Source organism: Adelges cooleyi, unplaced genomic scaffold (genome assembly GCF_023614345.1).
Source record: "Adelges cooleyi isolate 19-005CV unplaced genomic scaffold, UGA_ACOO_1.1 ACOO_flye_CR_arks_rails_tigmint_CR_PRNA_23, whole genome shotgun sequence".
NCBI lineage: Eukaryota > Metazoa > Arthropoda > Insecta > Hemiptera > Adelgidae > Adelges > Adelges cooleyi.
In genome coordinates this window covers 13,369,628-13,382,006 of record NW_026095893.1, presented here as the reverse complement: position 1 = coordinate 13,382,006, position 12,379 = coordinate 13,369,628, and the positions used below count along the sequence as shown (strand labels likewise).

At 30.7% G+C, this 12,379-nt stretch overlaps 1 protein-coding gene across 3 annotated transcripts in view; it reads left to right on the top strand.

The window, feature by feature from the left end:
* The window catches only part of LOC126835469 (voltage-dependent T-type calcium channel subunit alpha-1G), a 126,496-nt gene that overhangs the window by 91,742 nt on the left and 22,375 nt on the right, over nucleotides 1–12,379 (top strand). For 2 of the 3 annotated variants that reach the window (XM_050568085.1, XM_050568084.1), the window contains exons 16-19: nucleotides 758–970; nucleotides 7,199–7,355; nucleotides 9,109–9,264; nucleotides 11,373–11,586. In XM_050568085.1, the coding sequence (XP_050424042.1) occupies nucleotides 758–970; nucleotides 7,199–7,355; nucleotides 9,109–9,264; nucleotides 11,373–11,586 (740 nt within the window). Of the gene's footprint in view, nucleotides 1–757; nucleotides 971–3,853; nucleotides 3,981–7,198; nucleotides 7,356–9,108; nucleotides 9,265–11,372; nucleotides 11,587–12,379 lie in introns of all 3 variants that reach the window. The other variant, XM_050568086.1, reaches the window with a different exon arrangement.

The window sequence follows — 12,379 nt, the reverse complement described above, 5'->3', positions numbered from 1 at the left end:
ATAGTAGTTTGAATTAAAATATTTCATTGAAAATATTCTGAAAGACGATAAACAAGCCCAGTGGGGCGGTAAAAATTATAAGTTGTTTACAGGTATGAACCGAGTATAAATACTTGAACTAATAAGAAGCACTCCCATTTGGTTTAAAATCAATATTGTATAAACTCAACGATTCTACATCGAAATTAGAATGTTTTATTCGTGTAAAAAATAAGAATTTAGTTTTTAAAGCATAATTTAGTTATGTCGTATTTTTCTACAATAAAGGTCGAGGTGTTTTTTTATAATTCGCGTACATATAAAACATTTCAAAATTAACAGTTTACCAATAAGACTCGGTTAACGTTTTTTCAAATCTTTAAGTATTTTCTGTACGGTAGAAATAATCAGTTCTGACCACTAAGTTTTTATACTCGCACTTTCCGTTAATATTTCAGATAATACACTCGACTATTGTTATGTTTAACATTAATTCCCCATCGAATATACTATATACGATATGTTTAAATATATATTACTAGTGTATAAATTAAACAGTGAATAACGTTTAAATTGAAAATATTAACTAATAACCCGATGACCTTTAAATTTTCAAGTTCCTAAATATTTAGGTACACAATTAAATGTTTGCTGATTACAATCACTAAAAAATATTTTTAAAACATGATTGACATGTTTGTTTGTTGGACAGGTTGCACACAAAACGTAGTATCCGTTTTTTAATAATATAACCTCATCAAATGTATTATTTTTACAGTATCGTGGAATTGACTCAATCGTTTGAAAACACCAGCGGTCAAAGGGAAGGCAATTCCGGTTTGAGTGTTTTAAGAACTTTCAGGTTGTTGCGAATTTTGAAACTGGTACGTTTCATGCCGAATTTACGGCGGCAACTGTTTGTCATGCTTCGAACCATGGACAACGTGGCCGTGTTCTTTTCACTTCTCATTTTATTTATATTTATATTCAGGTAAGAATAATTATTTTAGAAATGATTTGAATACCTTTTGTCTTTTTGAACATTTTACAGCTATTCAGTTTATTTAATATAATAATATTAACCAGAAACATTCGGTTTTATAAAACACCAAGGTATTTATCAGGATGATCTGAAAAAAATGAATGCATTATTTTCAAATCACCGAGATACACCTTTTAGAATACGAGTATCAAGAATGAGATCTCAAAAATCCGAATTACATATGAAATATTTTACACTTTTTTAAGCCATAAAAATGCTTAGTTTTAATAAATGTGTAAAAAACACCGTTATTGAAATAGAAAAAAAAATTCCGAAACGTCCGTGTTGCTAAAAAATACTAATAATTAATTATTTATAAATCTTTTTTATTCTATTTTCAACTAATTTTTTCATCCAGAATCATATCAGATAAATATTATCAACTTTTTTACTAACCGCTGCTTACAAGACTTTTCAGTTTGGCTAGACATGTTTGTAATAATGCATATTTTCGAGGTTTCATCTCTTAGCAAAAAATATACATGTAATTCCGTAGCGAATTTTAATAACTGTAGGATTTTCGAGAAGGCGCCGCCAGACGACACATTCGTTAAGCTATTCGTCGGGAAAGTAAACACACAGTATGGACGGGGTTGATATTTTAGGGGTCGACCGCTATAATTCCTACAGATATACTGTACCAGTCAAAACACACATTACCGCAATTTGATTACACGGCAGTGTCGGTATATTAAACGTGAACTCACGCAGTGACAGAGGTCGATATAAAACATATAACCATCATCCGGTGCTCGGGCGTTTATTATTGTTTTATTTGTTTGTTATTTTCACCTCCGGCAGATAACGCGAGGGAAAACGACGAAGAGTGAGCGGCGAAAAGGCGTCTCTCCAAATTCAATTTGTCACCCTCATATTTTGTATTTTGTCCCGCGCCGGCATATATTTGTTTCGAACGCAATCCTCGGCCCCGCCGCGTGGCAATTTAGCAGAAAAAAAAACGCTCACGGTAACAAATCGTTGAGTCTAGTCTCACACACACGTGGTTATTATTATTATATATATATTTTTTTTCCCCCCGAGAACATCGAGAACGGCAGGCAGCAACACGAAACGGTCATGTCACTTGCATGTGTACAAAAGCACAACGCCGAAACGACCCAACGGCGACGGTGGTTCGGCATTAACCGTGTTAGCTATTTTAACGACGTTAAATTATTTTGTTCGCCGAGGGTAGTTTTATCATGAGACCACCGTCATTGTCGTCGTCACCGCCGCAACCGCCTCTAAAAACAATATAAACCGCGACACTTGAATGTGGCGGTACTCGGTTAATCCAATTTTCGGAAAACGCCTCTCTCAGTCCGTGTGCCCATAATCAATAACATAATCATAATAGCAATAATACACCGCAGCAGTATTCGTTGCCCGTCAGACTTCAAAAACGTTGGCTCGAAAACCTCAGAATAAAGGCATATTATTATTGCACATAGTACATATTATAACCATAAAAAGAGCGATGCTAGACTATATTTTCGAAAACTCACGACTATCCCTATATATTTTACTCGTGCACACGCCATGCAACGTGATCACCATGAACTGTGTATTATTGTAATATTTTAGGTCTTACCCATCACAACTATACATCTTGTTACGTTTGTGTCGTGTTTTGTATTTTATCAGTGTACATGTTAAACGTACCTAAGGCCCATTACGCAATGTCTATTGTTTGTGCTTTAATTCGAACAACTTTCGTATCAGCTCATACTGGCAACCTGCGACGTCACACCGCACAACTGAATATTGAAGAATAATATATCATAATATTTTATAATACAAAACTGTGCGTGTTATTTATTCTAGTTAATTAACTTATATGTATAGTACATATTGAATACAGTATACATGTATTAATATTTTTAATAGTTTATCATATTATAGTGACGCTAAAGTTAAAATAGTAATATAATCTGGGGCGACATTCGAACGATTCCAACTATATTTTCGCTTCCATATTTTGTTCTGTTAGCGCGTGTCATTTTCCCACGGCCAATATTATAAATGGACAGATACGTTGAAGTTTTCGATAATGAAATATTAATAGTTATTTTTCATAATTAAGTCTCGTCATCTTGTTCACAGTTAAGACCACAACGTACGAGGTACGCTTAAATAAATACCTGAGTAAAATGAAAATTGAACTGCTCTAAATGTTTGCCTTCCTATTAGACAAATTTAAATAACGCCTCTAAATATAGTGGAGTCATTCCAAAATTTAAAGATCTCATTTATAGTATAGTTTATAATATAATAGCAAACTAAAGTGAAATATTAAAGTCTAGAGGCGAACGCGTGATCTTAGAGATCACATTTTTAAAAATAATGATTTATGAAGGTGACTTGACTTCAGTGCCATTAGCAATAGGCGAACGTTTATACGTTGAATTATATTATTTTATTGCTTTAAATCCAAACATTTTTTCATGGGATTTATTAATTAGCTGCCATATGAAGTAATAAAATCTTCTTTTCTATAATTATAATTTAAATCAGCTATAAAGAAAATTAATACTCGTGGGTATAATTCGTATTATAACTAGATACTATAAAAAATATACTGTAAAACCATAAAACGAAAACATCAACAAATTATAGTTACTTTTTAAGCTTATAAAAATGAAATTACATTCAAACGGATAAAAACAAGAATTTATACAATAGACTGAATACACTAATTACTAATAATTCGATCTTGTATGTAATTTTATTACTAATTAATTGTATAAATAAAAATATATTTATACATATTATAAATATGCCAAACAATAATATATAATTTACAAATAAAATTAACGATTCATATTTTTGTAGTATTCTTGGCATGAACTTATTCGGATGTAAATTCTGTAGCCGAAAGGACGATGGAACCCCTGATGATGTAGCGTGCGACAGAAAAAATTTTGACTCGTTGTTATGGGCATTAGTCACTGTGTTTCAGGTACATTTTATCGGACAACCTCAACCTATTTGTATACGATTTTCTCTGTCTTTCTGATGAAATTGCATCTCGTCAAAATTCTAATTATTACACCATCAACTCGTTCGTGCATAAAGAGAGTGAAATCATTAAGTTATTTTTTCGTTTATTAAGAGCCTTTAAAATAAAAGAATACGATTTTATTATTCCTCGTGTATGAATGTAACTAAGTAAAGAATAAAATACGTTTGAAATATACGTGCCTGCCTAGAAATTAATAAAATCTTAGAAATAATTCACCAATTACTTTATAATTTTATATTATTATACTATTAATGAAAAACAATTTTTATTTTTAATTTATAATACTACTATTCTGACTTAATATCCGTGCACTTAAGTAAAGTACAGTGTAAGTACTAAATCACGGTAATGAACAAGTTTTTATTTATAAGTAACTAAAAATACTTTTATCTACATATATATATATATATTTTTTTTTTTGAAAAACAAATAAAATTAAAATGTACACCAAAATTTTCATCGTATGCTATAATTCCATTACTAAATTTTCTGAAAGTATAATTTTACATAATCAGCAATTCGCGTCTCTAAAAAAAATCATATAGACGTTCGTTATAAAATAATGTGAAAACTTCTTGATCGTAAAGCATATCTATATAGTCCCTAGGGCATCCCAAAGTCATGCTATAATTTGGTTTAATGGTTATTGCTCTTTATGAAATCCCAGTAGGACACCTCAATCAATTACAACATACCCATAGTTTAATATATACCGTATCAACTCTAAATACGTGTATCAACTCTCTGAAATCCGAGTCACTTAATAAAATTAAAAAAAATTCAACTCTCTATGCAAGAACGAGTTTTTAATTTATATTTTAATATGCCAACGCCTCGCAGCAAAATGAATTCTCTTGGGCATTTTTTCTTAATACGCCTAGGGTCATTCCATGCCAAATCACCTGTTGTGTGTGCGAGTGGATTTTTGAAATGCTTCAAATTTACATATCCTATGCAGATAGTTCCATAAAATCAGAAAAGTGAAGTAAAACATTTTTTAATAATTTTTTTGGACTTAGGCGATGCTATATTCCGAAAATTGATTGTGAAAACACCATAAGTTCACGATCACGTCACTTAATGACTAATTATGATATCGTAATGGAACTTTCAATGAACAATTTTAATTTAAGTGTTCTTTTTCATAATATACTTGAACAAATTTTTTTCAAATATTTAAAAACTTAAGTACTTAAAAACTGAAACACAAATTCAAAATTTTAAAAATTTCATTCAATATTTTTACTGACTTAAGGTCGAAATTTTATAACTTTTTTTTTTTTATTCTCATACGTCATACTACACTTGTTTGATTCAAAACTTTTTTTTAACAATTTTTTTTTTGTGAAGTACAAAAAACTTCAAAGTTTGGTATTTTATTAAAAAGTGCTATACTTAAAGCCTATAACTTGTTATGACATGAACAAAAAATACTGAAATTTTTTAAGCACTAACTTATATGTATGTAGAACATTTGGCAAAATTTTTGTAATGGAAACTTTTTTTTACTAGGAGCTGTAAGATTTTGAATTTCTCATTGTAGTCTTCGGACACAAAATTTGAGAAATTTAAAGTCGTAGTAAAATAAAGTCTCCATTATAAAACTTTTACCAAATGTTCTACATACATAAAAACATTTTTTTTCTTTACTTTTCTGATTTTATGGAACTATCTGCATAGGGTATGTAAATTTGAGGCATTTCAAAAAACCACTCGCACACACATCAGGTGATTTGGCATGGAATGACCCATACTTATTTTCTACTCTGACTAACATAAATATACTGGTCTTTCTGTATTACTATTTAACGCTTGGTTTTGCACATACAATTTAAATAAGCTCTAACATTTAACACAACCAAAAATATTTTACTGCGTATTTCCTTTTTCGTGTATTTTCAAGAATTATATACTGATTTATGATATTTCTTTTTAGTATACAATATATTTTTTATAATTATATTTTCATTGAGACGCACAAATAAGTGGGTACAATTAAATATTAAATTTAAAACTAATGTGCATCGAAAATCGTCAAACCAGTATTGAAAACTAACTTTCCTACTAGTTGTTAAAGCGCCGTTGAAGTTAATATTGGTTTATGTTGTTGGTAGTACGCACACAAGTGGATGTTTATTGCTAACGAAAACATGCTAGCATCACGATTACACAAGAGCCTGTTGGAACCAAGACGATTCGCTTTGATGATTACAATACCTTATAGTGTAAACTATATTTTAATTGTAATAACACACGCATTACTTTGTAACTTTTTCTGTCTCCGCACTGGCAAAAATAATTTCAATATTTTAATACTAAGCTTACACGCATAAATTTAACACATAATGTTATTATAATCAAACGCGTTTGATGTAAAAAAATTGTCTGTGCACACAGAGCATATTTTTCAGGGTTTCAACAGGCGTAATGGAAAATAATCATAATATATCGCATACCTATACTCTGCCTTTAGTGTAAAATATAGCAACATTACAAACACTGTGACACACCTGTCACAGTTCATATACCGACATAGACATGTAGTCAACCTTTTATAGTATTTACCGTAGGGCATACTCGACTCTGTAGACCCAGTCACTTCATCCGAATTATTATGTACCTACTTAATAGATAATTATGTTTAACAGTACGCCACGTATTTTAAACATACGATTATATTTTAACTCGCCTCTGTCACTCTAAACTTGTCCTCATGCTACCACTATAGTCTTGCATGGTTAAACAAAAACATTGTGCCGTCATTAGTCGTGTCCGACCAGTTCGGTCCTTAGGAATATACCGTTAACAATATGAATCCTCTAACACGTAATTTTAGGCATCTTTAGTTATGTATATACCGTATACGATAATATACATAATAGACGGGGACGGCGCCTTCATAAAATGTAAGTAAATAACGTATACGAAATTTAACGTACACGTGACGTGTTTTGGTTATTAAAAAATGTTGATGTATCTAAATTTCAACGAGTATAGTCTTGATACTCAGCCATGAGATTGATATAATTTATGATTTTTATTTTTTTTTAATTTGTTATTTTAACAGGGGAATTTTTTTATAAATAAATGTTTGTCAGTACATATAACAGTTATATTTGTTTCTATTATCACAAAAAAAAAAACATTCTTTGCAGCATTCTCGGAATGTATCTTTTCGGTGGTAAGTTTTGCATGTACGGGAACGGAGCCCGTGAATGCAACTGCAAAGAAATTGTCACTAAACATCCCCTGTGCGTCTGCGATCGAAAACATTTTAATAATGTACTTTGGGCTACTGTCACCGTCTTTCAAGTAGGTTACTGAGTACTTAGATAATAATGGACAAACGCAATTTACAAAAATCAATAGTAAAATAAAATAAAACAATTATAGTCTTGTATTAAAGTTTCCTTTTTTTGTGTATAATAGGTAATTATTTAAAATAGCTTTTAATAATAGAATTTCAATTTAATTAAGTAGAAATTTCCATCGAAATGAAATGTCTACATTGTATCGCAGTTTTTTAATTATAATAAATAATAATACTAATTATCATACTAATACCATTTTATATACGTTGACTCGATTTTTAAAAAATACTATTTAATACAAACATTTTTCTGACCGATTAACACAATCTCTCGAACCTATCAGCTGAAACCTCGTTATAAAATGCAAGTGTTTTCTAGAACAAAGAAATACTTGAAAAATACATTACTACAGAAACTAAAAATTAATTATTTTTATACAATTTATCTCTAAATAAAAAATTGACGGTTGGGCTATACGCTTATTCTCAACGTACCCTAACTCGTTGTTCACTGTGTTGAATAATACTAAAAAAACTGAACATTGTTCTGTGACTTCAGCGCATAGCGAGAATGAAGCATTTAGTCGGCCATGTCATAAATCTTTATTAAGTTTGTCCTCCCTTATCAATAAACGGAAGTACACCAACAGCCGAATTTAAGACTTACAATTCAAAAAAACTAAAACTAAAGAAAATGTCTCTAACCCTTTTGGAGAGGTCTTAAGATGATCTGGAAAGTTATGGCATGCAGCATGTTTTAGTTGTAAAATATATATTTTTTATGTGTTTCTCAATTTTTAAGGGAAATATGGGTAGTTTTTCAACTATTGTCCTAATAAAGTATCTTTGGTGTACGATTCTACTAAAGTTGCTGATGTTTAAACTTGCTGTATGATGAATTTGGCCCAGTAGTTAATAGCATGATCAGATAAGTGATCATGGGTAATACATAACACACTATTATAAAACATACACAGCCATAACAGTATAATATTTTAATGCAGTGATAATATAATCAGTTAAATAAATAGTTAAAAGTTATTTAATATTTATATGGGCTAAAAGCCCAAATTGTAAAAGTGTAAAATATTTACTAAAAAGTAAAGTATAGAACATAGCAAAAATATATACAGCTTATTAATAATATATTAAAGTATATATGGTATTGCACTAGTGACACAAAAAATAAAATATAATCATTAAAAGGCGAGTTTCATAAAAAGTACAAGTTCTAATTTAATATATATTGCTATTAACATCAATTAGTATTGTTATTGTTAATAAGTAATAAAAATAAAATAAATAATTATTTTTGTATAAAAATATTGTTCAATAGTAAAATGCGTTTGTGCCATTATTACATTATAGTTAAAAAAATATAATTAGCTAGACCATTAGCAAATGTACTTTAAGTTGTCTACTATGTTTATGAATAATAGATTAATCCAAACAAAAAAGGCCATTTTAATACGACAGATGGTCATTTGCTTTTATAATATAGTCCTTTTTCACTTTATGCTTTCTAAAACCGCTTTTTACTATGTCCTAGAACTACAATTTTTCTAAAACACAAATTTTAAGTCATTCAACCATAAACTTTTTTCGATACACATAATGTCCGTTAAAGTTTTTTCGGGGGAAATGAAACTAATTTATATATTCTTAATTAAAACGTTGCATGATAGCAAAGAATAAAATGTATATTCATTCATTAAATTGAATTATATTGGTTTTTTTTTTTTAAACTTTATACAGATACTTACACAAGAAGATTGGAATATAGTGCTATTTAATGGAATGGAGAAAACGAGCCATTGGGCCGCACTTTATTTTGTGACGCTGATGACTTTTGGCAATTATGTGTTGTTCAATTTACTTGTAGCAATCTTGGTCGAAGGATTTTCTTCAGAGGTAATAAAAGTCATCAAAAACATATAATATGGCCCATTTCAAATAAAAAAAATATAATTTAGGATTTCAATAATGCTGCACAATCTGTTAACTTAAAATCGCTGAACAGTTATTTAATAAGAAAGATAATAAGTTAACATTAAAATAAAAAGTTAAGGCACACGGGAAATTGAGTAGTAAAAAATTATGTCTGTGATTTCGCTAGTTTATAAGACATATAACATTTTCATGATTTTTAAAAAAAAAGTCCTGAGATTGTGTTCCTATTGCGTAGGGCCATCAAAAAGTAAGTTGCATTGGGTCATTATTCAAAAAGTAATATTTTAAAAACAAATCATTTTATCGGAAAGTACTCAATTTATACTATTTTTCGACATAATCACCATTCACCAAACAAATTTCTACATTTTTCATATCTCTGAACGAGTTTGTAAATGCCTTGTTCGAAAAACTGCCGTCCAGTTTGTGAACTCCAGTCGCTAGTGGCATCTTTTACTTTTTCATCTGAGTGGTATCGCTTTTTAGCTAGCTTATTTTTCATGGGCTCAAACACATGAAAATCACACGGTGGTAAATCAGGACTGTAGAATGGGTGTTCCCAAACTTTCCACTTGAATTTTTGGAGAAGTTCCTTCGTAACGTTTGCTGAATGTGGAATTGCGTTGTCATGGAGAAACACAATTCTTTTTAACAGTTTCTCTGGTCGTCGGTCCTTTATCAGTTTCTTGAGGGTTTCACAGTAGTTAGCCGAGTTGACCGTTCTTCCTTTTGGCATAAACTCTGAATAAACAACGTCTTGTTATCAGAAAACAGCGTCAGCATCACTTTTCCAGCAGATGTAACTAGACTTAGGCTTTTTTTTTGCGCGGGGAAGTTGTGGTTCTCCACTCAATCAAACTTCTCTTTGATTTTGGTTGAAAACGCTGAACCCACGTCTCATCACCAGTCACAATCTTATCTAACCTTTTCACCATATACTTCACACACCTCCCTGTGAATTTGTACTTGTTTGCAACTTTTAACCATAAAAGTCTGATCACTACGCGAATTTCAATTTTGGACGACGTAACTGTAATGGTAGCCATGTTTGTTAACTATGTTTGATACGTTTTTCCACCAAGATCAATTTCACTATCAGTACTTTGGTAGAACTACTCAAACAGTGCTGCCACCAAATTTCATAAAAAAATGTCCACTTGGGAAAATATATGGCCCAATGCAACTTGCAAAATTGCCTCAGTAGGTGCAATAATATGTTTTACCACGAGCCTCATTACTCACAACACCTTTCCCTTCTCTGTAATAATTATTGTACAATTTACAAGAGGTGTATTTTTACGATCTGACTCCCTTCTCGTAGAACCAACAGTAATATAGAAAAAAACAGAAAAAATAAAAACTCGTTAGGTTAGGTTATTTGGGGTTCTTTCTGTAGAAAAAAATTGATGTTTTATTCCTGGACACAAAACATTATTAAACGTTACTCAGTACTCGGGTAATGTAAATGTAATTAACAAAAAAATGTATCTGCTGGTAAATATTGATTACGTTTGAAACGATTAAAAATGATAAAAAAATAAATATTTTGATGACATTTCAAAATAAATTACTCAAGCTCGTGACCTTAATATTCTTCATCCGAGGAAAGTGTGACCCTAGTTAGAGAAATCGAATAAATCGTAATTTTCTTTTGACTAACTAACGCATTAACAATTACATTAATTTAGATCAAGAATTTTATGCAACTACCATTATTAATATACAGGTGGGTACAGTTGTTGCCAGATAAGTCGGTATGGCGGCGGCGTTTATCAGCAATTGTATCCCAAACTAGTCTTTTTCCTCGACCGTTCGTCGGCTAGGACGAGCATAGTTCGGACGCGACGGTTCATATTATTGTCGTTGTTTTTACTATTATTACTTTTATTATAAATTTTATAAAAAATAAACTATCAACTATGCTTCGACAAGGCATAATAGACAAAAAAAAAACAACATTAACCACAGAGAACCCCTGGCTTTGCGTTTTCGCGCCGTCGCAGCTGTGCCAAGTTATCTGGCAACGACTGTGTAGTGCGTTGTTTGAAAAAGCGTTTTTGTCGTTTTAGCGCAATGAACGTCGCGAGAGAGAACGGAGAGAAATGGAAAGGCAACAGCAATCGTCATGGTGCAAATGTACTTGTTCGTGTTATGAAGAAAAAGGCGAATGCGAAGTTTGTATTGAACAAAAAAATTATAACGCCAAACCGTTTACCGAGCTTAAGATCGAAAATCAAAACAGAGAAGTACTACTAAATAAATGCAACCTGCACAAGAATCAAGGTACCGAAATTAATTTCTAAATAAAATAATAACATACTGTTTTTCTTAAATATTTCGTGACGCCGGGTATTATCTCAAAACTCGGGGGATCAAATAAGGTTAATTTATTGGAAACGGGGTCAGAAAAAGCAAAAAAATAATCGTCTTGCCGAGTTTCAGGCGGTTTCAATTTCTCGTAAATACGGTAAAGTTCGGCGGAAAGAAGGAGCTCAGTAATTATTATCTTGTATATTATTTTCACGGCTTGCTGAGACCGATATCAATTAAAAATATGGTTTCAATTTTAAGTATTAATCAATTTTCTGCCATCACATATTATAATGAACATCGAGTAAAAGTCACTATTATGGAATACAATCAATTAAAAATACTAGTTTTAAGAGATATGTCGTTACATTTTATTTAATAATATATCTTACTGTGAGATCATAATAAAATATTGATTTTTTGTTTATCATATCGGAGTAACCATGGTAATGTTTTATATTATTTCTCCTTCGCCATTCGATAACACTAGTAAACCTCAAATAGTGTTTTATGAGTAAAAAACAAACGGCTTATAGTAGCTTTTGCAATAAGAAAAACTTTCACATTTTTGTTGATATTCAGAATGAACTCATACATATTTCAATAGCTTTTGATTCATTTTACCCATAGTATGACGAAGTACATATTTACCCAATTTCAAACAATGAAGTCACATATTATATAGTCTTATTGTTACGAGTTTCATATAAAAATATATTTCATGTATAGTTGCCAAAACTATAGAAAATTAAAATCCGTGTACCAC